Source organism: Impatiens glandulifera, chromosome 7 (assembly GCF_907164915.1).
Source record: "Impatiens glandulifera chromosome 7, dImpGla2.1, whole genome shotgun sequence".
Classification (NCBI taxonomy): Eukaryota; Viridiplantae; Streptophyta; class Magnoliopsida; order Ericales; family Balsaminaceae; genus Impatiens; species Impatiens glandulifera.
The window spans coordinates 48,646,011-48,673,974 of NC_061868.1; the positions used below are offsets into that span (position 1 = coordinate 48,646,011).

A 27,964-nucleotide genomic window follows, 5' to 3' on the forward strand; every position below is an offset into this window, starting at 1 on the left:
TAAAAATGTATAATCTACTAACTTAAACTGAATAAATCACATATTTTTTAAAACGCTTAATTTCGATTCTCTTTGAAATGCGACTAATTTTCGCGGATTAAATATATAACTCGCCAACAAAAACATGTCGCTTGATATACTCACCGTAGATATGAGAATGGAGATATTCACTTGACTGGATAAATGAATCGCATAATATTATATATATATTAATTTTGTATAACTCTATCTTGAAGACTCTATTGGAAAATAATATTTAATATTTAATATGAATGACCACGGAAAGAACACATGAAAGAAAACTTTATGATGGTTCTGGAAAGTATAAGAAAGAAGGAAAGAAATAAAAAGAGCGCCTTCTCGCAACTTCCTTTCCTTATTTTCTTATTTTATATTTTCCTATTAATATTATATTATTCTTTTTCTTTCTTGGTTGGTCCCTCACTCAACCTCCTCTTATTTTATTTATTATTATTTTTCTATATTTACCCTTTCTCTCTCATTCCAATCTTCTACCTAGAACTTTCTAGAAATAAAAACCCTCTCTCCCCCTCTTCTTCCCAAAGTCCACACTCTCTTTCTCTCTCATCATCATAATCTTTATGAAATCTATTCCAATCGCTCATCCACAATTTCTGCCATCGTTTTCGTTAACTAATTTTATAGATCTGTGATTTTTACATCTTCATTCTTCTCTATAGATGGCGCCATTACAAGCTGAGAAGAAGACAACACCAGGTCTCGAAGATTCATCCAACAGATCTATACCTACTCCATTTCTTACCAAAACTTATCAGCTCGTAGATGATCCTTCTTTTGATGATTCCATTTCATGGAACGATGATGGAACTACTTTCATTGTATGGCGACCTGCTGAATTCGCTAGAGATTTGTTACCTAAATACTTCAAACATAACAACTTCTCCAGTTTCGTTCGCCAATTGAACACTTACGTATGTACATCTTTCAATCTCTTTCTCTATTGTTTATTCAATCGATTGAATTTTGTTTTCCTTTGAATGTAGGGATTCAAGAAGGTTGTTCCAGATCGGTGGGAATTTGCCAACGATTGTTTTCGTAGAGGACAAAAGGTATTGCTTCGTGATATACAGCGTAGGAAGATCTCTCTGATTACAGCATCTCCATCTCCATCTCCGGTTGCCGCATTAGCGCAGGCGGTAACGGTTACGGTGGCGGTTATACCTCCGGTGAGAGCGATATCCGTAACAAACTCCGGCGAAGAACAGGAGCAGGAACAGGAGCAGGTTCTTTCGTCGAATTCATATCCAGCTGAGATTATAACCGATATGAATCGAGGAACAACGACGGATCTGACGGAGGAGAATGATCGATTGAGGAGAGAAAACGCTCATATGAATCATGAACTGATTCGGTTACGGAGTCTATGTAACGACGTTGTTTATCTAATGACGAACTATTCGCCGGATCATCATCATCATAATCAACAACAGAAACAATGTAGAGCGTTGGATCTGTTGCCGGCGACGAAAACCTGCATGGATGAACTCGACGGCGACGGCGAGGGTTCCGGCAGCGGTAGCGGCGGTGTTACGGATTGCGATTTAGCGATGAACCCTAGATTATTCGGTGTATCGATTGGTTTGAAACGTGCAAGGGAGACCACCGAAGAAGAAGAAGAAGATGATCATGGGCGTGATCGTATGCAGACGCAATTACAAAGAGAAGTGAAATTAGAACCGTTGGATGGAAGGAGTGATCGTCGGCTAGGAGAAAAGTAAATGTAATTTGGTTAGCGATCTGATTAGAGTAGTTGGATGTTGACGCGTGTCAATAATCCAACTGATGGTAGTTGCTTAGTCTTTTGAAAGAAACTTCTAGATTGTGGTACCCGTAGGCATAACCAGATTTCATTGGCTGGTCATAAATGTTTATAGATAATATATACTATTATCATTTTTTTAATTTTTTTTTTTTTTTGTTAATTAGCCCATTATTGTTATGCTGAGTTTTTTTTTTTTTTTTTAAATTGTCTTGGCAATATTTTGTTTAAGATAAAGTATTTATATTTATAAATAGTGGTTAAAACTGGTTTACAAAATGGATGATAAAATAAAGGGTAGAAATGTCAATTTTATATATACAATATTGACAAAATCGTGTTAAATTTATCCTACGGTGTAATTATTAATTTGTTTTTTTATCCACCTCTGTCACTAAATATTAAATATTCTTTTTAATTCACGTCTTCAATTCGGAGAAAAATAGCACATCTGCCACCAAATATTAAATATTTTTTTAATTCACGCCATCAATTTAGAGAAAAATAGTCAGAGATACAATTTGTTTTTGTGTCTAGTCGGTTTGTTTGAGTGAACCGTTTCACTGAATGACTCGTGGTTTCGGTTTTGAGCATATTCTATATGTGGGTTGGGTTTTGGTTTTTCCTGTTTTTTTTTTTGACATCATCAGAATTAACTGATCTTGTTTTGTTGGTACTTTTTGCGTTGGGCATGACGATATACTATTTTTACATTGTTAATGAAATGAATTTTGTTAAAAAAAGAAAATACTACCCGGTAACAGCCAAACAGTTTTCTGATGAAGCATTGCATAGCAATTTATCTAGGCTTCCTTTCTCAATGAATTCCTAAATTAGGACACATATACATCATATAATTTCAAAACTTAATAAACGAATTTGATAATTCCAATCAATTTTGTGCATAAAATTGGCATTTTTGTTTGAATTAAAAAAATAAAATAAAGTAAGTTAGGTTGGGTCATGAGAATGGTTTAAATTTCCTTCTTTTGTATTGAGGGTGAGAAAATCGCTCAGATTGGGTGACAAATCATTAGGTTTGAATTTGATATAAATAAAAATAGAATAGATGACTTAAATATTATTCATAAGTTAAAGGACTATAATGAATTTATGCCTCTCTTTCGTTCTCAAATCTCAAGTAAGGATAACATCTGATTTTTGAAGCCACTGCCGCTGGTCTGTATCTCTTATTCTCATCCAACGCCGCCCAAAATCGCTATCGCCGCCGCCTAGAATCGCTATCGCCGGTTCATCAGGCACGCTATTGACGTATATACTTCACATGTTCCGTTTCTCAATAGGTCAGTTAATCTCTTTCTCTCTATATGAATGCGCGATTCTATCCTTGTCTGAAGTTATTTAATCATCATTTACTAGATTCAATACGGTATTAGCCATTTTAGAATGATTGATTGATTACTTTAGGTTTTGGTACTATCTGATAGCACATGCTAAAACTTGCCTACCAGGTGTTTGATGAAATGCTTGAACCATCTATTAAACTGTTGAATGCTGATCCATTTTCTTTCTTATGATTTGAATTGAATTGAATTGATGCAGAGAATAGTTTATATCTTTAAAGATATGCCGTCGCTAGCTTCAACGCAATTCCTTTTCTTCATCGGTGATTCATTTGCATTAAGCAAATTACGACAGGTTTGTACTAGATCTCCAATACACACCACTCTACGTTTCTTGAGACATGATACCCATGAGGCCCATGACAAAAAACTGCCACTCACTCTCGCAAGCCTAGGGTTCAGAAACGAACTCGAACTCGACACAACTATAGACATTGATAAACAAAACGACGCTGCCAAAGCTCTCAGAATCAAAGAGAAAGTCTCGAGGACTATTAGAATGGAGAAGGCCTTAAAAAAAAGTTCACTTGATATAGAAGGAGCCCCATTCGCTGCGAAATCGTTTTCAGACCTCGGTCTTCCACCTTGGTTGTTGGAGAGACTCGATAAGGAAGGGTTTAAGATTCCAACCGATGTTCAATCGACTGCAGTTCCGGTTATTCGTAATAATCACGATGCTGTGATTCAATCTTACACGGGCTCTGGTAAGACATTGGCCTATCTCCTCCCCATTTTATCCGAACTGGTTTCATCGAAAAAAAGTGACAAACGTGAGATTGAAGCGGTTGTCGTGGCTCCTTCACGAGAGCTGGGAATTCAGATATTTAGAGAAGTCGAGAAGTTGTTAGGACCGGTGGATAAAAGACTTGTTCAGCAGCTTGTCGGAGGAGCTAATCGATCACGACAGGAAGAGGCTTTAAAGAAGAATAAACCGATTATCGTCGTTGGAACTCCAGGTCGAATCGCGGAGATTAGCACTGCTGGAAAACTTCACACTCACAACTGCCGTTACCTAGTTCTAGATGAAGTCGATGAGCTTCTCTCGTTTAATTTCCACGAGGCCATGCATCGAATATTGGAACACGTCGGTCGGAGAGCTGGCGCAGTTGCCCGGGTAACGAGCACGGCCAGCCCCGACCGTAGGATTATCATGGTGTCTGCAACTGTTCCTTTCTCCGTGATTAGGGCAGCCGTAAGCTGGGGAAAAGATCCGTTACTCGTTCAAGCGAAAACCGTTACCCCGCTCAAAGATTCCCGTCCTTCAATCTCAGTTAATTCGTCTGTTTCGGGCAGCCCTCCTTCACCTTCACCACCAGAATCGACTCTACCGCCCGGTTTAAAACATTACTACTCCGTTTCACGTATACAACACAAAGTCGACACGTTGAGGCGGTGCATAAACGCGCTCAACGCGAAATCAGTGATCGTGTTTATGAACCATTCGAGGCAGTTGAAGGACGCCGTGTACAAGCTTGAGGCTCGCGGGATTGATTCCGCGGAGCTTCACGGGGATCTTAATAAGCTGGCGAGATCAACTACTCTTAAGAGGTTTAAGAACGGTGATATTAGAGTTTTGGTGACGAACGAGCTCTCAGCTAGGGGTCTGGATGTGTCGGAATGTGACTTGGTGGTTAATCTCGACTTGCCTACTGATTCGACTCATTATGCGCATAGGGCCGGTAGGACGGGTAGGCTTGGAAGGAAAGGCGTTGTGGTAACTGTGTGTGAGGATCGGGAGGTGTTTGTTGTGAAGAAACTGGAGAAGCAGTTGGGGATCCCGATTGAAAGTTGCGAGTTTAACGATGGGAGGCTTGTTGTCGAGGAATCGAAATGAGAATGGTACACATTTATATTGATGTTTGTTTTTGAAGTATTTAGAAAACGTTATTTTATATATAGGAGCATTACATAAGGTTTTGTCTATTGAACATGTTTTGCCTGGGTTTCAAATACAAAACAATTATTAGATTCATTTGTTGTGCTTTCTGTGTGAGAAATATTGATTGTGATTTGTGTTTTGACCTCTATCTATATGCTTATCCAACTAAAAACATAAACAGATTCATTCTAGCAAAGACATGCATATCAAGTTGAAAAAAAAAATTAATATAAAAAAATAATTCTCATGGTTATTTTTGTATTAAAAAAATATTTCTCATTTAATTTAAATAAGAAATTGTATATAATAAATTAATTTACAAATAATAGAAAATAATATCTATAAAATCAAATCAGAATATATATATTTTTGTATGTGTAAATTTGTTATAAGGGAAATATTCAATTAAAATAACATATTTAAAATTTTAATAACATAATTTATATTTTTAACTAACAAATTTATTTTGTTATTTTTAAAGTTAACAATATAACTCATAATTAAATTAACACTTATAACTCAAATAATTACATAGTGAAGCAGAAATATATTGTTTATGTTAAATCTTAGAAATTATAAAATTTAAAGATGGAGGAATACCCAAAAGAAAAAGGCATAGATTTAACATATGGGGTTAGTAAGAAAGGTACAGTCTTCTTCACATATTAGTAAGACATCAAAAGTAGAGTCTGACCAAAATACCCCTTAAATCCATCTTAACTATATATTACACATACACATACACAAACAAACTGTATGTTACAATACAACAAAAGGTTTCTTAAGGAAAAATAACAGCAAAAAAAGATTAACCTGGTAGTAGTAGTAACTAGTAACCAACAGCTTAGCATTTTCGTTTCTTAAGGAACATGCGGTTTTCCAGCCTGCTGAGAATAGTTGGTTGGACCTGTCTTGGGTCGTAGGTTCGAAGTGCCGGCTTCTTGTAGGACATTCTCTATTGATATGGCACCTGTAAGAGTCTTGTATGCAAAGTCTATGCATGGGTCTGAACAAACATCTTCAACTGGGTCCAATTCATAATCATCATCATCATCATCACTTTTTATGCTCCCCTGATGATTCTCAAGTGAATCTTTATCTGACCCATCTCCTTCCTCATCTATCTGACTCGGCAGCTTCCTCAGAGATTCTTTTGTTAAAACTGTCGGCTGCTGCTGGTTTCCATCATTTGACTTGAGAGCTGACAACCGTTTTGAAGAACGGGAAGGGGAAGGTACCTCCGTAAACAAACGTTTCTTCCTAGTTTGGTTACTCGATTTCCAAATACCAGTTGCAGCAGGCGGTGGCTGATGAATTGAACAAGGGACAACAAGAACTTCAATTTTGAGTTATTTCGATAAAATGACCAATGCAAATACTTACAGTGGTCTCTCCTTTTAGCCATTCAAGTTCATCCCTCTTCTTTGGTTTGATAGAACATTTGCGAATGTCTCCTGATCCCAAGAACCGTAGTGCATCCTTTTCTGACCTAAAAACATATCCACTCACAGGATCTGTGTAGTACTGCAGGAATTACATATAGATAGCACCTTCATATTAGACTCTTATAAGACAAACTTTGTGACAGATTGTGATCTATAGTTACCGGATCTTTTCTGATGATAACATTGCCCTTTAACTGGATTTTAATTTCTTTGGTCCAACCTGGAGGAAGGTTATTTGGTGTCTGTTGAGCTACCATAATCTATACATGGTTCACAATATTGCAAAAACGTTACTATTAGCTATTATGTGCGTGGTTAATTTATTAAGTTCTGGCAGATATTTTAGGCAAGAAGAAAGACCTTTTCCTGCGAATCGTCGTCAAAGACTATTTCATTCTGTTCAGAAGTGAAAGTGTTCCCCACTTTTGTTTCTTGATTTGGGTAATCCTTTAGCTTTGTAGAATTTATATCCTCTTCATCTATTGCCTGAAACAAAAGACAGTTCAGTATAAGCACTAAGCTCTTTAGTCACGTTAATGAAATAGTTTTTCCAATTTCGGAATATTAACAAAAATAGTCATCAATTTCTGAAGTGTTTATTATTCCATTTTATTTAAGTATCATAATCAATCTCCATTGTTTCAGCATAGCTAAGAAATAAAAGTATTCTTACCAAGGTCTCATCAGTTAGAAACTTTAGTTCATCCCTCTTCCTTGGAGTCATAATACATTGATAGATATCTTCAGTTTCCAGGTAACGCAGTGCATCTTTTTTGGAACGGAACACATATTCAGTTGCAGGATCCGTGTAGTACTGCAGTTCATATTTTGTATTGAATAAATCCTCAATAATTAAAAACTAACAGTAAGAGAATAAAATCTGAAATAAAAATGTGAAAGATGAAAGATAAGTACCGGATCTTTTCTCACACGTCCTGTGTTTGTTGTTGTAACTTTGATTTCTTTTGTCCAACCAGGAGGTAACCCATCTGGTTTCTTCCGTTCAATATAAACCTAGATAAGGAAGATGTTTATGTCATAACAAAATTGTAGGTTTCAAGATATCATCATAATGTCTATATAGTGTGAAACAAACATTTTTGTTCCTATTCTCCATTTCAGACGAGAAATTGTTCTCCTTTGTTGTTTCCAGATTTTCAGAACTCTCTGGCTTCAAACACATTTGGTCAGTCTGAAAAAAAGGGAAAGAAGCAAATCCATCAGAAGAATTCAGTAATATTTTTGACACCTACAATGGTTGACATTACAAGTTCAATGAACCATAGTGACCATTTTCATCATAAAAATGAAGTGATTATTCTAAAGTAAGAATCTTAAAGGTTGAAACGGGGATGTTAATCTTAGCAAACAAACAAGGCACAAATGAAAGTTCAGAACTTAGATGGATTGAATTTAAACAATTGGCTAGCTGAAATGAAGAATTGTCCTAATATTTTAGTTAATCTATAAAGAAAATAAAAACTTTGGCTTCATATAGTAGCTGTCCTTTTCTCTTGAAGAGAGGACATATATCATAAGATAAAGCAAAATGTGCATATAAACAGATCTTTGTTACTTAGCAGTTTCCACCAATGTTTAGTCCATATAGAAATGTCGTCACATGGAAAGCATGACGTAAGTTTAATACTTGAAGATCTGAGAAACACCTTTGATCCATCTGCCCCTTTCTCTTGTTCAGATTCGTTTTGACCACATTTAGCCATGAGATACGAAATCTCTGTTGGTGATGCAAAGAATTTCCATCCAGTCAATGGGTCCATAATGAACTGTAATAGAACAAAATTAAAATATGAAGTTATATCATCATATTTATTATATTTATTATATATGGTAAGAATATTATCACACTATTACCATATTATTATTATACTAAGTTCTTTATATGCATAATTCATGTTTATAAAAAAGACAATCTGGTGGAGCACTTGAACTAATGTCCTTAGGGTCATGGATTCAAGTCTTCACCCTGACCCATTTAAAAAAAAGACAATTTATCTAATGAAAGAGGAGACCTCAATACAATATTTTCTCTTTTCTCTAAATTCTAACATAAGCATCCCTTCACATGTTTATGAAATATGCAGCCTATGTTACAAGGTTAAAATCATTGTAAAGCACACAAATTTCAGCAATACAAACATAATTAGCACAAGATTGCTGCTTATCTCAGCAAAACATGCATTCATCTGTCATGCAGAATACAGTCCAAAAGGAAATTATATTCCTAGGTCTGTTTAGTAATCATGGTCCCCAAGAGTGTCCTATAAACCAGCCAATTTCAGAAATAAAATTATAATAGAAATGCCAATAAAGATGTTAAAAAAAATTCACTAGAATTATGTTACCTTCTGTGTCTTACTGTTTAGCAAACTAGTCCTCGGAGGTGTCAACACCATTGTCCATCCATGAGGCAACCAGTCAGGCTTTTCATATGCCTAAATTAGTAGTGCATGTATTTAATAACATGATCAGACTCCATAAATCAAAGATAGACCATCAATAAAAATGTTTTGAACAGGACAAAAGATTAAAAGGGTATGATAACAAACATTGCACTGAGAATAATCATCGTCCAATTTCTCCAGTTCATAAAGATCATCATCATCTTCTGCTGTGGCATTTGGTTTAGATGTGCTGCTGTCATGTTTCAGATAACGTAACACCTCTGGCTTCGAATAGAACTTCCGATTAGTCACAGGTTCAATGTAGGACTGTAACAAATTAACTAGAATGGTCAGACAACTAAAAGCATTTAACAAGAACTATGAATTTTTGCCCTATCAAGCCATCAATGTAAGACAAAAATGGTGGAAATGTAATAAACAACAAATTGCAGTTTATAGAATGTTTAATTATTAGATGCATGTGCTCGTACATCATCAACATAAGAACATAACCCTAAAAAAATCCCCTTTCCTTGACATCTGATTTGATATCAAACTAAAATTGAGTATTCTGTTCAATCCTGTACAAATTTCATCAAGCACAAAATGCAGCAGCCTATATACTAACCAACAATCGAAACTAGAAACACTGGATGAGAAATGCGATGAAGATTCTAGAAAAAGGACATCACTAGATGAAATCGACTGTCAGTTTTCGTGCATGATCGTGATATATTCATGAACACAAACTCATTATTAGCTTGCATGCACTCGTGCATGTCAAAACAAAAGACGAATCTAGCTAAATCTCCGTCAATTAACCTCGATTGTAAAAGAAAATTACTTTTTCCGATCATCGATTAGCAGTTTATGAGAAAATAAAGCCGATAAAACTATGAATGTTAACGAGAAACAAGTAGCATCGCCGGAGAAATGCTCCGGTTACCTTGATTTTCCGATTGTTGCATAGCTTGACATGCTTAGTCCAGCCGGAGGGAAGCCAATCTAGTGACTCGCCGACCACCATTTTTAAGCCGGAAAAGAAGACCGTATGAAAACTGTCAAACTCTTTCTCTCTCTACTATTTCTTTCTATGGGCTCAAATTTTACTTATAGAAAATAAAAAATGGCCTTAAAAAGAGCTACTAGTTTGATACTATTATCGGATAATTTATTAGTTAAAATTACAGTTACAATATTTGTTAAACTAAATTAGTATAAATTATGATTTTATTAAATTAAATCAAAATTTATTTCCTTGAAGAAAATTTTCTCTTAATTGTTACAAGATTAATGTTTTTTTTAGTTCAAACTTAATTATAAAGATTCATCAAGATTTTGTTCTCTCTTAATTGTTACTAGATTAATAAATATTTTTCTCTCAAATGTTATGAGATGGAGTGAAGTGAATTGGTTAGTTACTTAAGGAGAAAACATTTACATATAAAGGAGATATTAAATGAAAATGTGAAAAAGATTATGTTTGATTAAAAAAGTTTTGAAAGTACAAGATAATGATTAGATTTTAGATTTTTGCTTATAGAAATTTTCATATATTCTTATTATTAAGATTAAAGCTAGCATTAACTTACTATCATGATTTTTTTTCAACTTAATTCATAATTTTTCTTTCAACTTAAGAAGTTCTATTTAAAATGTCATGATTTGAGATGTTAAGGAGTCTGTATTGAAATTTTTGTTAAAAATGGGTAATCCATTCATTTAATTTTCAAATGCTATATTAATGTTTAAAAGTCTCTAAAATTTTTTTAATGGGTTATTGTCCAATTTCAAATTTTATTATATTTATTTATTGATAAAAAAAAATTATGGTCTTTTGAGTGATGTCTTTATCTTTTTTTTCATCAAACTGTTATATTTGTTTGTATGCCCAATTTTTTACCATCAATTTTACTAATATTTGATTATTTAAATTTGTTCCTTATTTAATTCAATTCAATTCAATTTGAAAACTTTATTTAGAGTTGAAAGTGTTATTATTACATGAATATACGTATAGTTAAAATATTTTTCAAAATATGATTTCACCTAAATTAATATTCATTAATTCTGATGAGATACTTGAAAGAAAAAAAAAAATATATAGATTAAAAAAAATCCAAACTCAAATAATTGTGGATGAGTGTTTCCTAGTTGGGATCCATTATGGTTTTTATCCATATTTATATTAGAACAAGTCTTTGAAGAATGAATATATTTTAATTGTTATGAAGTGTATATTTTACATAATTTTGAGAGAGTAAATGTAGTATATGTAATAATTAAATATTATTATAATTAATATTAAATTGAAGGCAGCTGTAATGTTATTTTAACCGACACCTGAGTACACACTACACATGCATGCTAGACACGTGTATTAAATTAATAATTTAATACTGACTAGTGCATCCATTATTCAATCTCTATCTATATTATGTTTTTAAAGTGAATTTTTGTTTAAAATTATTTTGTTATAAAAGTAAATTATATGATAATTTAAAATTACATAGTTCACTAATATATATATATATATATTTGTTAAAATGATTTGAAAAGATATGAATAAAATGGTAAAATTATTTTATTACATTGGACGACCACTTAATGTAGCAGTCATGAGAATGTAAACGTAGTTATATTTTTTTTTATTAAATAAATATAATAAATTTATATTATTTAATAAAATTATCATAGTTATAGTTGGTTAAATAGTTTGTTATCCTATAATGATTTACAAATCAAACCTTATCGGTGTTATATATATATATATATTTTTTTTTCAGATTTTGGGTTCCCTTGGGAGGGGGCCTTAATCGGTCATCTAACTATTCTTACCTGGGTCTGACTTTAGTTACATATGCCTCGAGTGCTTATACTAGTTATGAGTCAGCGCGGAACATCTAAGTCTCGGTTGATGATCAGCGCGAGATATTTAAGTCTTGGTTAATGGTTATGAGTCAGCGCAGAATATTTAAGTCTTGGTTGATGATTATGAGTCTATGCATAACATTTATGTCTCGATTAATGGTTATAAGTTAAAACATAACATTTATGTCTCGATTAATGGTTATAAGTTAAAACATAACATTTAAGTCTCGATTGAAAGATATTAGTAACACAAGACATCTAAGCCTGAGTTAATAGTTTATAAGTTAGTTTTTATTATTGTGACATATATATATATATATATATTATTTTATGATGAAATTGATTTGTAGGGGAATTTGATAATATGACCCTAAAAACTTGAGTATTTTGAAATTTAACCTCACTAATTTTGTTTTTGTTTTTTAACCTTTTTTTATAATTTTTTCCAATTATACCCCTGAATAACCTTTTCATTTTTTAATTTTTTTTTCTTTCTTTTCTTTTCCCTCTCTCCTCTCATTCACTCCCCTCCCGTTGGTCCCCCACCACCCCCCATCCCCCACACGTCCCCCATTTCCCAAACATTCCCTTCTTCCCCCAATCACCTTTCTTCTTCCTTTCCACCGCGACCCCACCACCCTCCCTTCCCCCAACTGCCAGCCACCGTAGTCAACTGCCGCCACGCCAACGACACAGCTCCGCGACGCCTGAGACCCAACTAAGACCCCGCGACGACGAGACCATCTAAATGGGTACGTTCATTTCTATCAATCTCATTTCATTCAAGTTATGGTTGAATGTCTGTCAATGTTATGGTTGAAATGCTGAGAAATGCTGGGAAATGCTACGTAAACGAAATGCTGTCAAAATCGGTCCACGCCCCACGCCCCACGCATAATCTCCCACCTCCACACCCCACGCCCACGCCCCACGCCCTACCCCCACGCCCTACCCTCACGCCCCACGCCCTACTCCCACGCCCCACGCCCTACCCTCACGCCCCACGCCCAACCCCCAACCCCCACGCCCACGCCCACGCCCCACGCCCAAGCCCCACGCCCAACGCCCAAGCCCCACGCCCAACCCCCACGCCCCACGCCCACTCCCCACGCCCCACGCCAAAGACCCACGCCCCACGCCCACTCCCCACGCCAAAGACCCACGCCCCACGCCCAACCCCCACGCCCCACGCCCACTCCCCACGCCCCACGCCAAAGACCCACGCCCCACGCCCAACCCCCACGCCCCACGCCCCACGCCCCACGCCCCACGCCCCACCCCCACGCCCACACCCCACGCCCAAGTCTCACGCCCCACGCCCCACCCCCACGCCCACACCCCACGCCCAAGTCTCACACCCCTCGCCTAAGACCCACGCCCCACGCCCCACGCTCAACCCCCACGCCACACGCCCAAGCCCAACGATCCATTTATGGTAGGTTTTCTTTTGTACACTAACATTTAAATTTCTATCAATTGCAGATTCCAATTTATATGTTAGCTGTTTTGTCCTATATGATGGTGAGTGGCTGAAAGATGATGAAGGTGTTAGTTCTTTTGAAGCAAATTCTTTAGTAGGTGTGCATCTATCCCGAAATACTACATATGAAGAATTAACTGAAATCGTCTATGATGCTATTCGCGTGGACAAAGTGAGATATGATTTAGTGTTGAAAGTGAAGTATAATTGTCTTTTTAAAAGAGCTCCTCCTGCTGTTATCCGATGTGATGTTCTATGTGCAACATATTTCGACTTCACACCAAGAGCAAAACACTCCTCTTTGTGTATCTTTACTAGAGAAGTCACAACCTTCACACCCAACGGATGAAATCCAAAGAGAGGAGGTTTCTGAATTTGAGCATGAAGATCCACTCCCCCAAAATGACATACACAATGCAGTAAATGAAGAACAACAAGTCCCATTTCTTCATCCGAGTGAATTGGTTGCTAGTACCCCCCCTTTTGAACCCAGGCCAGCCACTTCCCCTATGAGGAAAACATCCATTAATGTTGAGGAACCAATCCCGGTTGAAACACATGCTCAATTAACCCTTGAAAACGGATTGGAAGTGGGTACGTTTTATGAGAACAAAAAAGAACTTCAATTGAGGGTGCATAGATATGCGATGGCTAATCATTTTGAATTCAAAATCGAAAAGTCAACAAAAGTTCTTTGGTTTGTGAAATGTGTGAATGAGAATTGCAAGTGGAGGTTGCGTGCTGTGAAAGGGAAATTTCAAGAGATGTTTGAGATTCGAAAATTACTAAATGTACACACATGCTCAATTTTGACGAGGCAAGAGAATGTGAGGCAAGCACCATCATGGGTAATTGCGGAGTGCATCAAACGTAAGTATATGGACCATCACCATGACTACATGCCTAAAAAAATAATGGAAGACATGCAGACAAATTATGGGTTTAAGCTGAAATATAATAAGGCTTGGAGGTCTAGGGAACAAGCATTAATGGCAGTGCGAGGAACAGTGGAGGAATCATATGGAAAATTGCCATCATATTTGTTCATGTTGGCGAAGAGTAACCCAGGTACCATAACTGACATTCAGACGGATGAGCATGGTCATTTCAGATATATGTTCATGTCTCTAGGCTGCTCAATCAGAGGTTTCAAGTATTGTCGTCCAGTATTGTCCGTCGATGCTAGTTTTCTTAAACACAAGATTGGAGGTCAATTATTGATTGCAATTGCATTGGATGCGAATGAACAACTATTTCCCCTTGCTTTTGGCGTTGTTGATTCGGAGAATAATAACTCTTGGATATATTTTATGCAACAATTAAGAGTGGCAATTGGATTAGTCCCGAATCTCGTCTTCGTATCTGATAGACACCCAAGTATTGCCAATGCTTTGTCCGCTGTTTTTCCAGAAGCACATCACGCGGCATGCACATACCACATCAAAATGAATATTATGGCCAAATTCAAAACCGATAACTGCCACGATGAGTTTGATATGGCTTCACGCGCATATACAGTTCCAAAGTTTCAACTCCATTTTGACAAGATCAAGATCAAGGACCCTCGTATTGCTGTCTATCTGGAAGAGATAGGAGTGGAGAGATGGAGTCGTGCATTTTTTCCTGGTTTTCGATACAATCAAATGACAAGCAATTACGCTGAGAACTTTAATAGTCAGTGCAGAAATGCTAGGAAATATCCCATATCAACATTGACTGAGTATTTACGAATCACACTACAAGAATGGTTTCATGATAGAAGAGAAAAAGCTTCTAACCACACAGAACATTTATCTCAATATTATGAAAAGTACTTACGTGAACAAGCCGAGAAGGCCAGATTCTACACCGTTAATCCGCTTAACAGATTCGAGTTTCATGTGAATGACGGTCAACATGATTTTCAAGTTGATCTCCAAACTCGAACTTGTACTTGTAGGGTATTTGATCTATCTGGTCTTCCTTGTAAACATGCCCTTGCTGCTGCCCGTTCTCGGAAAACTATTCCTTATGAGTACTGCTCAAGGTTAGAGAATTATTGCATTGTTTAATTCTAAGATTGAATTTATATAACTTAAATGTTTTTTTTCAGGTTTTTCACAACTGAAGCATGGTGTATGGCATATGTAGATACATGTTATCCAGTTTGCGATGAAGGTTCTTGGGATATTCCAGAAAATATCAAGGAACGAGTTTGTCTAAAACCCCCCATCAAGGTTAAGAAGGGTAGGCCAACAACAAAGCGTAGGCCATCACAAGGTGAGCCTCGTAAGGAACAGAGACGGTGCAACTCATGTGGCGGTCGAGGCCATAACAGGGCAACATGCAAAGCAGTGATGCCTGCACCATCTACTTCAAGACAACAAGTGGCACAACCTTCACAACCTTCACAACCTTCACAACCTTCACAACCGTCACAATTGGCACAACCTTCACAATCTTCATCTTTGCCACATTCTCTAGACAATATTTCTTTTGGTTAAATTGTATCTTTTTGTTAAATTGTAAGTTTTTGCACCAACTGAATTAGTGACTATTCCATATGATGTTTTATATATATATGTAGGTGGTAGTTTTGTCCAGGTGGTATATGTGCAGGTGACTTTTTTTCTATTGTAACAGATCTGATGTGCAGGTTCCCAAAGGCAATAAGTGGGGCTTGGGCCTTTGGGCGTGGGGCGTGGGCCTTTGGGCGTAGGGCGTGGGCCATTGGGCGTGGGCCATTGGGCGTGGAGCGTGGGCCATTGGGCGTGGGGCGTGGGCCATTGGGCGTGGGGCGTGGGCCTTTGGGCGTGGGGCGTGGGAGTTGGGCGTGGCGTTGGGCGTGGGGTTGGGCGTTGGGCGTGGGGCTTGGGCGTTGGAGCTTTACATATCATTTACTTGAATTAATTTAAGGTTTTGTTATACATATTACTGGAAAATCTCATTCATTTGAATCTAACAAAGACAACAATAATTAACTAATTTTAGAATGAAATTTGAAGCAAACAAAATAACTATTTATATTGAATTTAGATCAAGGGTCTACAATTTGATGGAATAACCTTACTGCCCATTTGTTTCTCCAAAAATTCATATTTTCAGTGACCACATTTGATATATCCAATGAGGCAGTAAGGTATTCCAAATGCATAATAGTAAAAACCCCACAGTCCCCACTTTTGGTTGTCTTTGGGACTATTGGGTGTGGTATTATGGAATATGGCATCGCATCCAATTTGATCTGTGGAAACCTTTGTTTATCGCTCGTGCTGAACCCCTGTTCAAGCAAGTACGGCACCATTACACACATTGGTTCCAAGAATGTGTCATATTCATCCTTTGGGAACATATTCTGTTCGCAGTCATATACATATATGCACCAATCTTGTAGATGAATCTTGCACAGGACCCAGTGCTTCTACTTTATGTTCAAGGGTACATATATCATATCAACAATATTCCAAGGATTACTTCCTTCACCAATTACGTATTCCATGAGATCGTCGAATTTGTAGCCTGCAGGATTCGGGGTGAACACTTCATAGCGATTATTCATCTTCTGAGATAAATTGGAGTCAGCAATTGAGAAATTTCTTGGATATGTCTTAGGGAACTCCTCAACCCTTCGTTTCAGTAGATGACAGATTTCATCTATCTCCTGCGAAAAAAATTATAGATTAAGCAAAATTATTAGGTGTAGAACAAAAGGTGGGGCTTGGGCGTTGGGCGTGGGAGTTGGGCGTGGGTAGTGGGCGTTGGGCGTGAGGCGTGGGGGTTGGGCGTGGGGCGTGGAGGTTGGCGTGGGGCGTGGAGGTTAGGCGTGGGGGTGGGGCTTGGGCGTTGGGCGTGGGGCTTGGGCGTGGGGCGTGGGGGTGGGGCTTGGGCGTTGGGCGTGGGGCTTGGGCGTGGGGCGTGGGGGTTGGGCGTGGGGGTTGGGCGTGGGGGTTGGGCGTTGGGCGTGGGGTGAGAGGCTTGGGCGTGGGGGTTGGGCGTTGGGCGTGGGGTGAGAGGCTTGGGCGTGGGGTGAGAGGCTTGGGCGTGGGGGTTGGGCGTGGGGGTAGGGCGTTGGGCGTGGGAGTAGGGTGTGGGGCGTGAGGGTAGGGCGTGGGGCGTGGGGTTTAAAAAATAGAGAACAGAAATACTTACCGTATTGTGTAACCATTGTTGAGGCTTGAGCAATCTGTTGAATAAAGAACGATCTGCAGAGCAAGTCGTCAACTCCTTGAAATCCTTTGCATCACTATTTAACCATTTCTTCAACTCCTTCATCTTTTCCTCGTCAATTCGTAACAAAGGATTAACCTTAACCGGATCATTTAGTTTAAACCCTTTCCCACCAGGGTCGGTGTATTCCCCCAATTGTTTCGACTTCTTCTTTCTCCGAAAACTTTTACCAACAAATTGTGAGAGAGTCAATTGTTTCACCTCATTCTCCTTCTCCTTCTGCTTATTCTTCTCCTTCTTCTTCTTCTCCTCCTCAGTCTCCACAATCACCTCCTTCACAATCTCTTTTTCCACCTCCTCTTTCTTCTCCTTTGGAACATGGGGCAAATCTTCTTCCTGCACAATCAAAAAATTAGATTAATATACATTGTGGAATTGGAATGTAGGGCGTGGTGCAATACCTTGTCATTCTTCTCAGCTTCCTTCTCAACCTCCTTCTCCTTCTCCACCTCCGCCTCCTTGTCCTTGTTCTCCTCCACCTCCACCTCCACCTCCTTTTCCTTGTCTTTGTTCTCCTCCACCTCCTTATTCTTCTCTACCTCCTTATTCTCCCCCTCCTCCTTGTTCTCCTCCACCTCCTTATTCCCCTCTACCTCCACCTCCTCCTCCTTATTCTCCTCTACCTCCTTATTCTCCCCCTCCTCCTTGTTCTCCTCCACCTCTTTATTCTCCTTGTTCTCCTTGTTCTCATGCACATCATCATTCTTCTCCTCTGAGCCATCAAAAACCAATTTGCGAGAGGTTTTTGGCGTGGGGGGCGAATCATCATTCTGTACAATGAAAAATCAGATTAATATATATACATTGTGGAACGTGGGGATTCGCACGTTCTATACCATACCTTGTCATTCTCCTCAGTCTCCTCGTCCTTCTCCAAAGTCTCCACGTGGGGGCTTGGGTGTTGGGCGTGGGGCTTGGGCGTGGGCGTGGGAGTTGGGCGTGGGGTTGGGCGTTGGGCGTGGGAGTTGGGCGTGGGGTTGGGCGTTGGGCGTGGGGTTGGGCGTTGGGCGTGGGGGTTAGGCGTGGGGCGTGGGGGTTGGGCGTTGGGCGTGGGGTTGGGCGTTGGGCGTGGGGGTTAGACGTTGGGCGTGGGGGTTAGGCGTGGGGCGTGGGGGTTGGGCGTTGGGAGTGGGGGTTGGGCGTTGGGAGTGGGGGTTGGGCGTTGAGCGTAGGGCGTAGGGATTAGGCGTGGGGCGTGGGTAGTGGGCGTGGGGCGTGGGTAGTGGGCGTGGGGCGTGAGACTTAGGCGTGTGGGTTTAGGGTGTGTACCTTTTTCGATTTCCTCTTCTCAGCCTTCCTCTTCTTGGCCAACTTCTCAGCATTCCTCTTCTTGGCCAACTCATCATCAATCTTCTTCTTTGACAAAATCGCCAGCCTCTTTCGCCTCTCCTTCCTCTCATTCCTCTTTCTTGTAATCTCATCATCATCCTCAGTCTTCTTCCTCTTAGAGTTCATCAACTCATCATTCTTCCTCTTCGTCCTATTCTCATTATCAACATCATCATTCTTCCTCTTCGTTCTATTCTCAACAAGTGTAAGATTATTATTCTTTCTCTTTGTCGTCCTCTTCTGAGTATCAATTGCAGCTGTACCTGCCTCTTCTTTTTCTTCTCCTCCACCATTCTTTTGTTCATTTCTTTGCCCCAATAATGTGATTATAAGTTGTTGATTGTCCTTCATGAGCTTGATTTCACTTTTAATCTCATTCACATCCTTTTTAATCTCATTCACAACATTTGTCAGCACATCAAGTTTGGCAGTTAAGTCTTGAGACACTCGATTTGGTGCACAAGATGTAGACACAGTTGGAATAGGAGTCGTCGCAGAAGGGATTGAATGAGAGGAGCTTTCTTGGCTAGTGTCACCACTAACTTCAGGGACCTTGGGACTAATATGTCTACTCTTCTTGGTCGGCGGTTTGGGAGTCCTTTCATGTTTTTATTCTTCTTCAAAAACCTCAATCTTTCTCTTCCTCGTATCACATCCAAAGAATTCATCATAAATGTTGTTTGTCATATCTTCAAAGTCGTCCCCAGAGTACATTCGTTTCTCCTCCGCAGACTCATGAATTTTTCTTCGAACAGTGCACTCCTGGATGGCTGTAGATACCTCAGGTCCGGTATAACTCCTAAAAGATTTATAGAGCACTATCCTTGGGCTTGTAAGATCATCTTCCGGTGTCTTTTCAGCAAAATTGGGGACGAATGTATCGATAAGCTCATAGGTCCACACTTGGAATGCTAGTGCGAACCCATGTATAATATAAGCGACATCACATACACCTTTCTTGTTCCAGTTTTTCTTCTTCAAGAGATATAATCCACGGAGGTATTTGATATCTTTGTCAATACCCTGCAGGGTAGCTCTGAAGGACACCTTTCCCCATGGAAATTGGAGGAACATCTCCATGTCTTCCACCATGTGAAAGATTCTTAAACTTATCTTCCTCCTGTTATCAGATGCGAACAGATACTGGTAAATGAGAAATATGAGCCCCATCTTCCATGAATCCTCCTTATCAGAGCATCCGACGAAAAGGTCTTCAAGCTCTTTCAGTTTAACATCCTTTTTACCCTTAAAATATTTGAGGACAAGGGGTGGACATTCTTCAACCTCCTCCACCAACGGAAATCTGCCAAAGTTGAGGCCTGTCACCAATGCATAATCCTTCATGCCCCAGCAGACCTCCTTACCTTTGACCATGAACCTTATCTCCTTCGAATTTGAACTAACTTTTCTGATAAGCATCTGATGGAGTATGGTTCCTGAAAATAATAATGTCGGGGCTTGGAATATAGACTTGAATTGGGTCTGCAAAGCCCTATCCAAAAGATCATGGTGAGTAAACCTCTCCTTTATCTTTGCCAAGCTAGGACCGGTGGATTTCCATGAAACACGGCCATTAAAATCATTGAGAATGGTTTCCTTTGGTGCCATCTGCAAAAACAGTCATTAAAATCATAAACACAATGTTTGGTTGATCAAAAACAATAAAATCATATTAATAATTGAAGCCCCACTCCCCACGCCTAACCCCCACGCCCCACGCCCACTACCCACGCCCAACGCCTAATCCCTACGCCCAACTCCCAACCCCCACGCCCAACGCCCAACCCCCACGCCCAACGCCCACGCCCAACGCCCAACACCCACGCCCAAGCCCCACGCCCCACGCCTAACCCCCACGCCCAACGCCCACGCCCAACGCCCAACGCCCAACGCCCACGTCCACGCCCACGCCCAACTCCCACGCCCAACGCCCAACTCCCACGCCCAAGCCCCACCCCCCACGCCCAAGCCCAACGCCCCACGCCCAAGCCCCACGCCCAACGCCCAAGCCCCCACGCCTAACCCCCACGCCCAACGCCCAAGCCCCCACGCCCACTCCCCACGCCCAACGCCCAAGCCCCCACGCCCACTCCCCACGCCCCACGCCTAAGCCCTACGCCCCACGCCCAAGACCCACGCCCAAACCCACTCCCCACGCCCAACTTCCACGCCTAACGCCCAACCCCCACGCCTAATCCCTACGCCCCACGCCCAACCCCCACACCAAGCCCTAAACCTAAACTAAAACCCTAAAACCCTAATGTTCACCACCCTAAAACCCTATACCAGCTAAGCAAAACATTCACAAACATTCATATTCATAATAAGCAAAACATGCAAATCAAATATTCACAAACCATTCACAAACATTCTCAGCATTTCAAACTATATCAATCTTAGCATTTTCACCAATCTCAAGTATATCTAACTATTCAACAATCTAAGCACAATCTATATCAATGCACTGACATATCAACAAAGATACTTAGAGTAAAGATAGTAAAACGGCCAAGAACAAACCGAATATCCGAATACCTAAACTATAAACCTAACTATTACAAACCGAACGAAGCTCCTTAGGGCACGAAAATATTACAAACAACAAACAATAAACCTAAACTATAAACCTAAACTAACCTCAAATCGTCCGTTGGCTAGAAGTTCGGCTTGGCGATCGACGAATGGTTGGGCTTCTTGGCGAACGTCGGTGGAGCTTGGCGTCGGTGGAGAAACGGAAACGGAAGAAGGATGGGGAGGGAGGTGACGGAGAAGAAGAACGGAAGGGAAGATGAAGAGGAAAGCGGGGGAGAAGGGGAGTGCAACGGTCGGGGAAGGAAAGGGAGAAAGAGGAAAGCGGGGGAAAAGAAGAAAAGAAAAGAAAAGAAAAGAAAGAAAAAGAAAAGAAAAAAGAAAAAAAAATATTGAAAAGGTTATTCAGGGGTATAATTGGAAAAAATTATAAAAAAAGGTTAAAAAACAAAAACAAAATTAGTGAGGTTAAATTTCAAAATACTCAAGTTTTTAGGGTCATATTATCAAATTTCCCTTGTTAAACTATTTATATGTTAATTGATTCAACATAAAAAAAATGTACGTAATGTATTTTTTAGTGTGCTTATTGACTTCATTCCAATTGATTACCATTTTAGATAACAAACCTCTAAAGTCGTAAATACTCCATAGAAACGAAGAAAGACCTACACCTCGGTCGATACAATCTATATAGATTTTGTTTTGGAAGTAATATACCGTAAATATAACATTGTGTTATATTAATTTTTGAATTGAACGACAGACAATTGACTTTTTTATTGTAAAAAAGTTGTGACAGTTTGAAATATATGAATAGAACCTTGCATGTATTGATTTATATATATATAAAAAGAATAAATAGTATTATAAAAAACACTAATAGGAAATTTTATAACCCATTAGGAAAAAGTATTAAAAAAAAAAAAAAAAAAAAAAAAAAAAAAAAAAAAAAAAAAAAAAAGTAAAATAAAGAATTGTGTGACCACACAAAGCCATTTAAAAAGTGGTAAAAAAACACAGAAGTGACCATTTAAAAAATATAACACTAAAATATGTAAAATAATAATAATAATAATTGAGTTAGATTTGATAATAAAGAAGCGAATCTTGTGAAATATGTATGTAAAATGATGGATGATAGATAATAAGGCGGCAATTAGATTCTCGGGTTTTAAATGAACCGTTTCTCCTAGTCCACCCATTTCAACGAAGGACTTCCTTCACGCTCTTTTTCTTCTCTCAAATCTCTTACTTACAAGATTTGCAGGCAACAACAATCGCGAGGTGCGAAATCTGGAAAATGGCGATTCACATGCATAATCTATCTCTTCCTGTGCCTGGCATCGCTCAGCTCCGGACTAAACGAGACCGATCAACAGCCCTAAATGCTGCCACGGGACCTTCTATAGGTATGTTTACTATTTCTGATCTCAAAGAAGCTTCATCTAGGAAAGAAATAGGAAGAAACGATCTCTTAACTCTTGCGCCGTCAGGACTAGTGAAAATCAGAATCTAATTTGAGTATGTATGTGCATTCGATGAACTATTTTTTTTAATTATTATTATTCAGACGAATTTAATGATAACAAACGATTGCTTAAATTAAGGTAAGCAAGATTTGAGAGAATGAAGTGACATCAATGTCAACTTAAATTCGTGCATAATTGTTATGATATTATACTAAGTTTAGAATAATCTTATGATATATAATACAAGTACAAAAGTGATTACTATTACCTTATGATCTAAATTATCTGTTTTATAGTCTTTATTTGTAGTCAAGTAATAGTGAAAAGACTGTTATGACATCCTTTTACCATTTAAGTGCTAAAGTGTTGAAATCAAGCATGCTTCTAATAGCAGACTTAAGGGAGCTTCAGAATTTGAGTTGATTTTGTGATGAAATTGTTAAACTTATTGGTCAGATTGCATGTTCAGGTCAGGATAGTAAAAAGACTGCTATGACTTGTAAGACGTCTTTATACCATTTAAGTGTTGAAGTATTGAAAACAAGCATGCTTCTAATAGCAAATTTAAGGGATCTTCAGAATTTGAGTTGATTTTGTTCAACTTTTTGGTCAGATTGCATCTTCAGATTAGTGGTTTACAGCAGAGGTTGCCTGTTTGGGTACAATAGAAGGCTTTCCTCCCATTCAGTGAAATGGGGATTAAATGGTAAAAAACTCCTATGATCCTTTTGTTTTTCTCATCATTTAACTTTCATAATATTGCAACTTACTTTTGAGTCATTTTTATTTCAGTCAGCCAATTGACTGGGAAAGTGGACATTTCTGTCCAGGAAAAGAAGTGTGGTCTGGTATTTGCAGCTACTGATGAACCAAATTCAAATCCTGATTCGAGGAAAAGGTTCTTCTTTAATTTCTCTAATTTGCACTTCCATATACTTCTGAAAGTGGATGGTTGGACACTCAGGTTTTATTCACATTGTTTTCTGTATTGTCTTGGTGACGATACTGCAATGAACTAGGCATGTCCCGGTTTTTTCTTTCCTGATATAGAGTTATAGCCCACTGGAAGAATTACAACTGTTTGTAGCCAATTTTGTGTTCTAAGTTCTTGCGACAATTTCGTGGATTTTAAACTGATTGTTTGATCCTTTGATATGCTTATTTAATTACAAATAGTAATCTAGTATCCAGTTCTGATATCTTATGATGACTACAATATCCTTCTTTCAACCAGCAATTGACACGCCTCATTTAGAACCTGACAAGCCGCGTTATTGCCCCAAGTGCAAAGATGACTACGTTATTTTTCTATATGTTGTTTTTTCTCTCAAGTCTCGAAAAAGTTTGACATTCGAAACTTATGATATATTGCAGGAAAGTTGTGGAGCATGTATGCTTGCTCAGAGGAAAGGAAAACTTAACTGATGTACAAGAAAGCAATATGATAGATTATCTTTATACAACTCAATACCAGATGGGAGGCATTGTGGCTATATCTTTAGGTTAAGTCCTTTGCTTGAAGAATAATTTAATTTTGCTGAAAAAATATTAACGCCGTTGCCGGGGATCGAACCCGGGTCACCCGCGTGACAGGCGGGAATACTTACCACTATACTACAACGACTTGGTGATATGTTTAAGTTACTAATCTTTCACAAAGGTTCAAAGGTAATTATGGTATAATTTATAATATTTCCAGTATAAGTGGGCAGATATAATTAGGTATATTAATAAATAGTATATATTTATGCATTACGTTCAGTATATGTGTAACCATTTTTACTGTACTTTGGGCACTTATATATGCTGAATAGTATTTTTTCCAAAGAGGGTCAACTTAGTATGAAAGATCATTTTACAGGAATAGGAAAATAAACGAGAAGGACAATAACTAAATGTAGATGTTAGATTCCTATCAAATCATAGTAGTCCCCATCTTGTGCAAATCCCTCATTTTTTGATAGAAGTCAACATGTGTAGAAAGAAGCTCATGATCCTCTCTTTTCTCACCCTCTTTCCTCTTAATGTCTTTTTATTGCTCTCTTTTCAGACAGTCCACCATATAATGAGTAGGATGATCTTCCATTCGAGACTAATGGTTGACCCTGTGCACCATTCAATCCATTGAGTTCAAAAGTCTGCTACAGAACGAGACATAACCCACTGGAAGTTGAGCATACTTAGATGATATGCTAAATAGTATGCCCTCTTAGGCCCTATAGTTGCATCCTTCAATCCTATAGAGTTCCAAAACAATTGCAGCTATATCTAGCAGTAAGGAAATAAAAACTTGTAGCTACTTGGTTCTATATCTTTGATTCCGTAGCCAGTAATTGAAGATAAAGTTGCCTATTAATTGCCAGTTCAGAATAATAAACTCGGAAATATTTGGTTTATCATACTGCCTATCACATGTAAATTTATATTTAGAGCTACTTATTCCCCCCCCCCCCCCCCCCCCCCTTTCAGTTGAAGTAAAATGTTTTTTCTCTACTGTAGGACGTCTATCTGATAAAAGTAATGGAGATTATACCCATGCTGTCTACATGCGCTTCCAGAGGAAGGAAGATCTTGCAAGGTTTTATGAGAATTCTTTCTACTTGAGAGTTCTTGTGGAACATGTCATGCCCTATTGTCATGTACGAGCTATCATGTAAACACCAATACACAATTCCTTTGTACATATTTCTCCTTGTGTAGTTGAAACAGTCTTCTCTTTATGTGAACATGCATATTTTCACAGTCATCTAGTTCATCTTGTTGCACTGCACTTCCCTGGACTTATACTTGTCAGACAATACAGGGACTGATTAATGTGGATTACGAATCAGAAGTAGAAGATGACATGCTTCCCATATTCCGGAAAGGAGAGGTTACAATTGCTACTTTACTAACTTGACAATTATCTTCACATGTTATGGATCTTGCTTCTCATTCGTGAGAATCCTTATTCTAAAGTTGCTTCTTTTTTCCCTTAAGTTTGCAGTTCATGTTTGGACATAATCCAATATGACAAAAATCCATAGTTAGTATTCTCTAACTCATACTAAAGGAGATGTTAGATATTTTGAAGAGGCACTAAAAACAACAGTCTTTGTCAACATACTCATTTCCATCAATTGAGGAGATGTTGCATTCATTAATTCATAATAAAGGAAATGCTCTTACTTACATTGAAGAGACACTAAAAACAACAGTCTTTGTCAACATACTCATTTCCATAAATTGAGGAGATGTTGCATTCATTAATTCATAATAAAGGAAATGTTCTTACTTACATTGAAGAGACATTAAAAATAACAGTCTTTGTCAACATACTCATTTGCATCAACTGAGGAACTTGGATCTTGCTTTTACATAGATGTGTCAAAATTGGCTTAGTCCCTTTATTTAAATGCGTCTCATTTGGAGGTTTGTGGTTTCACTCTTTCCTGTTTAGGCTGTTATCTTTTTTGAGTTATTAATGAATCTCATTTCACAGGATTTCAACAATGGTTTAGATTTCATCCTTCTGATGGAATTTGTTGAGAGTGCAAGGGGAAGACCAGTTGAAGATGCTTTATTGTCTATGACAAAGCTGATTGAAGAATCTCCATCCTTAATTGTCCAAGCTACTCAAGGTAATTGGTCAATTAATTACTTTGTCACCTTGCTCAGTTAAATGCTTATAAGTTCTAACATTTCTTAGTACTCTTTCTCAAGTAGGCTGTCTTGTTCGAATATTGAAAAGAGTAGTATTTTACTCATAATAACATTCATTTTCAGGTTCAAATATCAATCTGGATAGTAGAGAATATACACATGCATTGATGATACATTTCCGTTCTTGTAAGTTATATTAGAAAAGAATCCATAGTCTTATAATTTGTGCCTCACTATCAGATAACTGAGTATGTTAGACAACCTGATATCCTTTTGCAGCTGAGGCTTTTGAAATATTCATGGGAAGTTCAGAGTACAAATATGTAAGGATGTTTTTCTTTTCTTGATATCAACAATTGGCGTGAAATACATTTTCAGTCCTGTTTTCTTGTGTGTAATGTTTATGATATACCAAATACACTCAATATATGGTTACTCTTTAAGGGCATTAATTTTTTTTTACTAAAATTACTTGTTATAATTGCATATATAACAATTCGGATTGAAGAAACATAGTCATACATTTCGAAACAATCTAAGAATCTACAATTTATAAGGTAGTAGTGCCTTGAGGTTAGCTCTCTATATAGTACACCAAGAAGAGAATTAAAGTTGAATTCATATCAATTTATTTACCATCAACTCATTCTCAAAAGAGAAACATCTTTACTGCATTTAAGATTTTCCTTTCATCTACATGAATGGACTTGCCTGATTTTGTCTCTTGCTGATCTCTATATTATTCTAACCCATCATAAAAAAAAATGTGAACCTAGATAGATTTTTAGAAGCTGCTGGAATTTCTTCTTCTCTAAATTATGAATTTGGATAATATCACTAATTATTGATTTAATTTTTGAAAAAAAAAACAGATTTGGAGTTCTAAACTGCAACCCATCATCCAAAGAGTTCTTTCTGTTCATTTTTCTGTGGATCCTGTGGGTAAAGAGATTATGTAAAAAGGTTAGTTTCTATTCTATTATATTCTAAGCTGTTCAGATCATTGGTCAGATGAGTAATATAACATTCTCATATAGATATATGTCTGTCATGGGGTTGCTGTTTCTTCTTTTATTACCTGATGAGGTTAGCTTGTTTTTATTTATAATCAGGTGGATTCCCATTTTTTTCTAATATATTGATAATTAAGCTTTAGTGTTGTGCAGCTCTTGAAATAGAAGATAATACTACTAAAGAGAAGAGAGGAAGCTGAAAGTGAAAGCAATCATAAAAATCTGTAATTCTTATTTCCACTCTTATTAAATCTACTACAAATACAATATTTTCCAATTGCTACAAAATATCTATCAAGATGACAAATATATATATATTTTTGATCAAGTATATGCATTATAGCACATGATCTTAATTAAATCTGGTAAAAACTTATCTGTTGTGAAGTGGGTTTGGCCCACCAGGAGTGCTTCTCTTAGAATCTCCATAAATTGGAGTCCTGACCGGAGCTACATGATAGAAAGTGTAGGAGAATTGGGTAGTTAGCATTTGTTGGGTTGATGATGGGATTGGTCGAGAGTTTGAAG

General features: G+C 38.0%; 6 protein-coding genes and 1 non-coding gene across 7 annotated transcripts; 4 read left to right on the forward strand and 3 right to left on the reverse strand.

Annotated features, from left to right (window-relative positions):
- Positions 1–518: 518 nt before the first annotated feature.
- LOC124945826 (heat stress transcription factor B-2b) lies at positions 519–1,998 on the forward strand. The gene is made up of 2 exons (XM_047486330.1): positions 519–953; positions 1,026–1,998. Exons 1-2 carry the CDS (start codon positions 702–704, stop codon positions 1,758–1,760), a joined length of 987 nt encoding a protein of 328 aa, XP_047342286.1. The 5' UTR covers positions 519–701; the 3' UTR covers positions 1,761–1,998.
- Positions 1,999–2,949: 951 nt separating this feature from the next.
- Positions 2,950–5,155, forward strand: LOC124945146 (DEAD-box ATP-dependent RNA helicase 47, mitochondrial). Its single transcript, XM_047485529.1, has 2 exons — positions 2,950–3,105; positions 3,365–5,155. The coding sequence occupies exon 2, from the start codon at positions 3,389–3,391 to the stop codon at positions 4,997–4,999; it is 1,611 nt and encodes a 536-aa protein (XP_047341485.1). The 5' UTR covers positions 2,950–3,105; positions 3,365–3,388; the 3' UTR covers positions 5,000–5,155.
- Positions 5,156–6,816: 1,661 nt separating this feature from the next.
- On the reverse strand, positions 6,817–8,272 carry LOC124910662. Its single transcript, XM_047451338.1, has 5 exons — positions 8,157–8,272; positions 7,586–7,681; positions 7,405–7,503; positions 7,163–7,303; positions 6,817–6,975 (listed from the first exon to the last, which is right to left on the reverse strand). Exons 1-5 carry the CDS (start codon positions 8,268–8,270, stop codon positions 6,832–6,834), a joined length of 594 nt encoding a protein of 197 aa, XP_047307294.1. The 5' UTR covers positions 8,271–8,272; the 3' UTR covers positions 6,817–6,831.
- A 574-nt stretch (positions 8,273–8,846) lies between these two features.
- LOC124910116 lies at positions 8,847–9,921 on the reverse strand. Its single transcript, XM_047450736.1, has 4 exons — positions 9,841–9,921; positions 9,523–9,599; positions 9,060–9,252; positions 8,847–8,945 (listed from the first exon to the last, which is right to left on the reverse strand). The coding sequence occupies exons 1-4, from the start codon at positions 9,919–9,921 to the stop codon at positions 8,847–8,849; spliced, it is 450 nt and encodes a 149-aa protein (XP_047306692.1).
- A 4,238-nt stretch (positions 9,922–14,159) lies between these two features.
- Positions 14,160–15,728, forward strand: LOC124910117. The gene is made up of 4 exons (XM_047450737.1): positions 14,160–14,313; positions 14,377–14,645; positions 15,057–15,271; positions 15,338–15,728. Exons 1-4 carry the CDS (start codon positions 14,160–14,162, stop codon positions 15,726–15,728), a joined length of 1,029 nt encoding a protein of 342 aa, XP_047306693.1.
- A 6,884-nt stretch (positions 15,729–22,612) lies between these two features.
- Positions 22,613–27,764, forward strand: LOC124910118 (stress-response A/B barrel domain-containing protein UP3). The gene is made up of 12 exons (XM_047450738.1): positions 22,613–22,721; positions 23,386–23,487; positions 23,574–23,679; positions 24,156–24,283; positions 25,281–25,420; positions 25,585–25,653; positions 26,263–26,401; positions 26,547–26,609; positions 26,703–26,746; positions 27,296–27,386; positions 27,461–27,509; positions 27,590–27,764. Exons 1-10 carry the CDS (start codon positions 22,613–22,615, stop codon positions 27,380–27,382), a joined length of 987 nt encoding a protein of 328 aa, XP_047306694.1. The 3' UTR covers positions 27,383–27,386; positions 27,461–27,509; positions 27,590–27,764.
- TRNAD-GUC lies at positions 24,334–24,405 on the reverse strand. The gene has a single exon. It is a non-coding gene; the product is annotated as a tRNA-Asp (tRNA).
- Positions 27,765–27,964: the final 200 nt, after the last annotated feature.

Excerpts from the sequence above, each read along its gene's own strand:
- LOC124945826 (XM_047486330.1), top strand. The coding sequence starts at position 702 with ATGGCGCCATTACAAGCTGAGAAGAAGACAACACCAGGTCTCGAAGAT. Across the intron at positions 954-1,025 it reads TTCGCCAATTGAACACTTAC|GGATTCAAGAAGGTTGTTCC; the intron begins GTATGTACATCT and ends CTTTGAATGTAG.
- LOC124945146 (XM_047485529.1), top strand. The coding sequence starts at position 3,389 with ATGCCGTCGCTAGCTTCAACGCAATTCCTTTTCTTCATCGGTGATTCA.
- LOC124910662 (XM_047451338.1), bottom strand. The coding sequence starts at position 8,270 with ATGGACCCATTGACTGGATGGAAATTCTTTGCATCACCAACAGAGATT. Across the intron at positions 7,504-7,585 it reads TGGAGAATAGGAACAAAAAT|GTTTATATTGAACGGAAGAA; the intron begins GTTTGTTTCACA and ends TTCCTTATCTAG. Across the intron at positions 7,304-7,404 it reads GACGTGTGAGAAAAGATCCG|TACTACACGGATCCTGCAAC; the intron begins GTACTTATCTTT and ends TATGAACTGCAG.
- LOC124910116 (XM_047450736.1), bottom strand. The coding sequence starts at position 9,921 with ATGGTGGTCGGCGAGTCACTAGATTGGCTTCCCTCCGGCTGGACTAAG. Across the intron at positions 9,253-9,522 it reads GTTTCTAGTTTCGATTGTTG|TTGTCTGACCATTCTAGTTA; the intron begins GTTAGTATATAG and ends AAATGCTTTTAG. Across the intron at positions 8,946-9,059 it reads ATGATTATTCTCAGTGCAAT|GCATATGAAAAGCCTGACTG; the intron begins GTTTGTTATCAT and ends CTACTAATTTAG.
- LOC124910117 (XM_047450737.1), top strand. The coding sequence starts at position 14,160 with ATGGAAGACATGCAGACAAATTATGGGTTTAAGCTGAAATATAATAAG. Across the intron at positions 14,314-14,376 it reads GTTGGCGAAGAGTAACCCAG|GCTGCTCAATCAGAGGTTTC; the intron begins GTACCATAACTG and ends TCATGTCTCTAG. Across the intron at positions 15,272-15,337 it reads CCTTATGAGTACTGCTCAAG|GTTTTTCACAACTGAAGCAT; the intron begins GTTAGAGAATTA and ends GTTTTTTTTCAG.
- LOC124910118 (XM_047450738.1), top strand. The coding sequence starts at position 22,613 with ATGGCGATTCACATGCATAATCTATCTCTTCCTGTGCCTGGCATCGCT. Across the intron at positions 24,284-25,280 it reads CATTGTGGCTATATCTTTAG|GACGTCTATCTGATAAAAGT; the intron begins GTTAAGTCCTTT and ends TCTCTACTGTAG. Across the intron at positions 25,421-25,584 it reads ATGTCATGCCCTATTGTCAT|GGACTGATTAATGTGGATTA; the intron begins GTACGAGCTATC and ends CAGACAATACAG.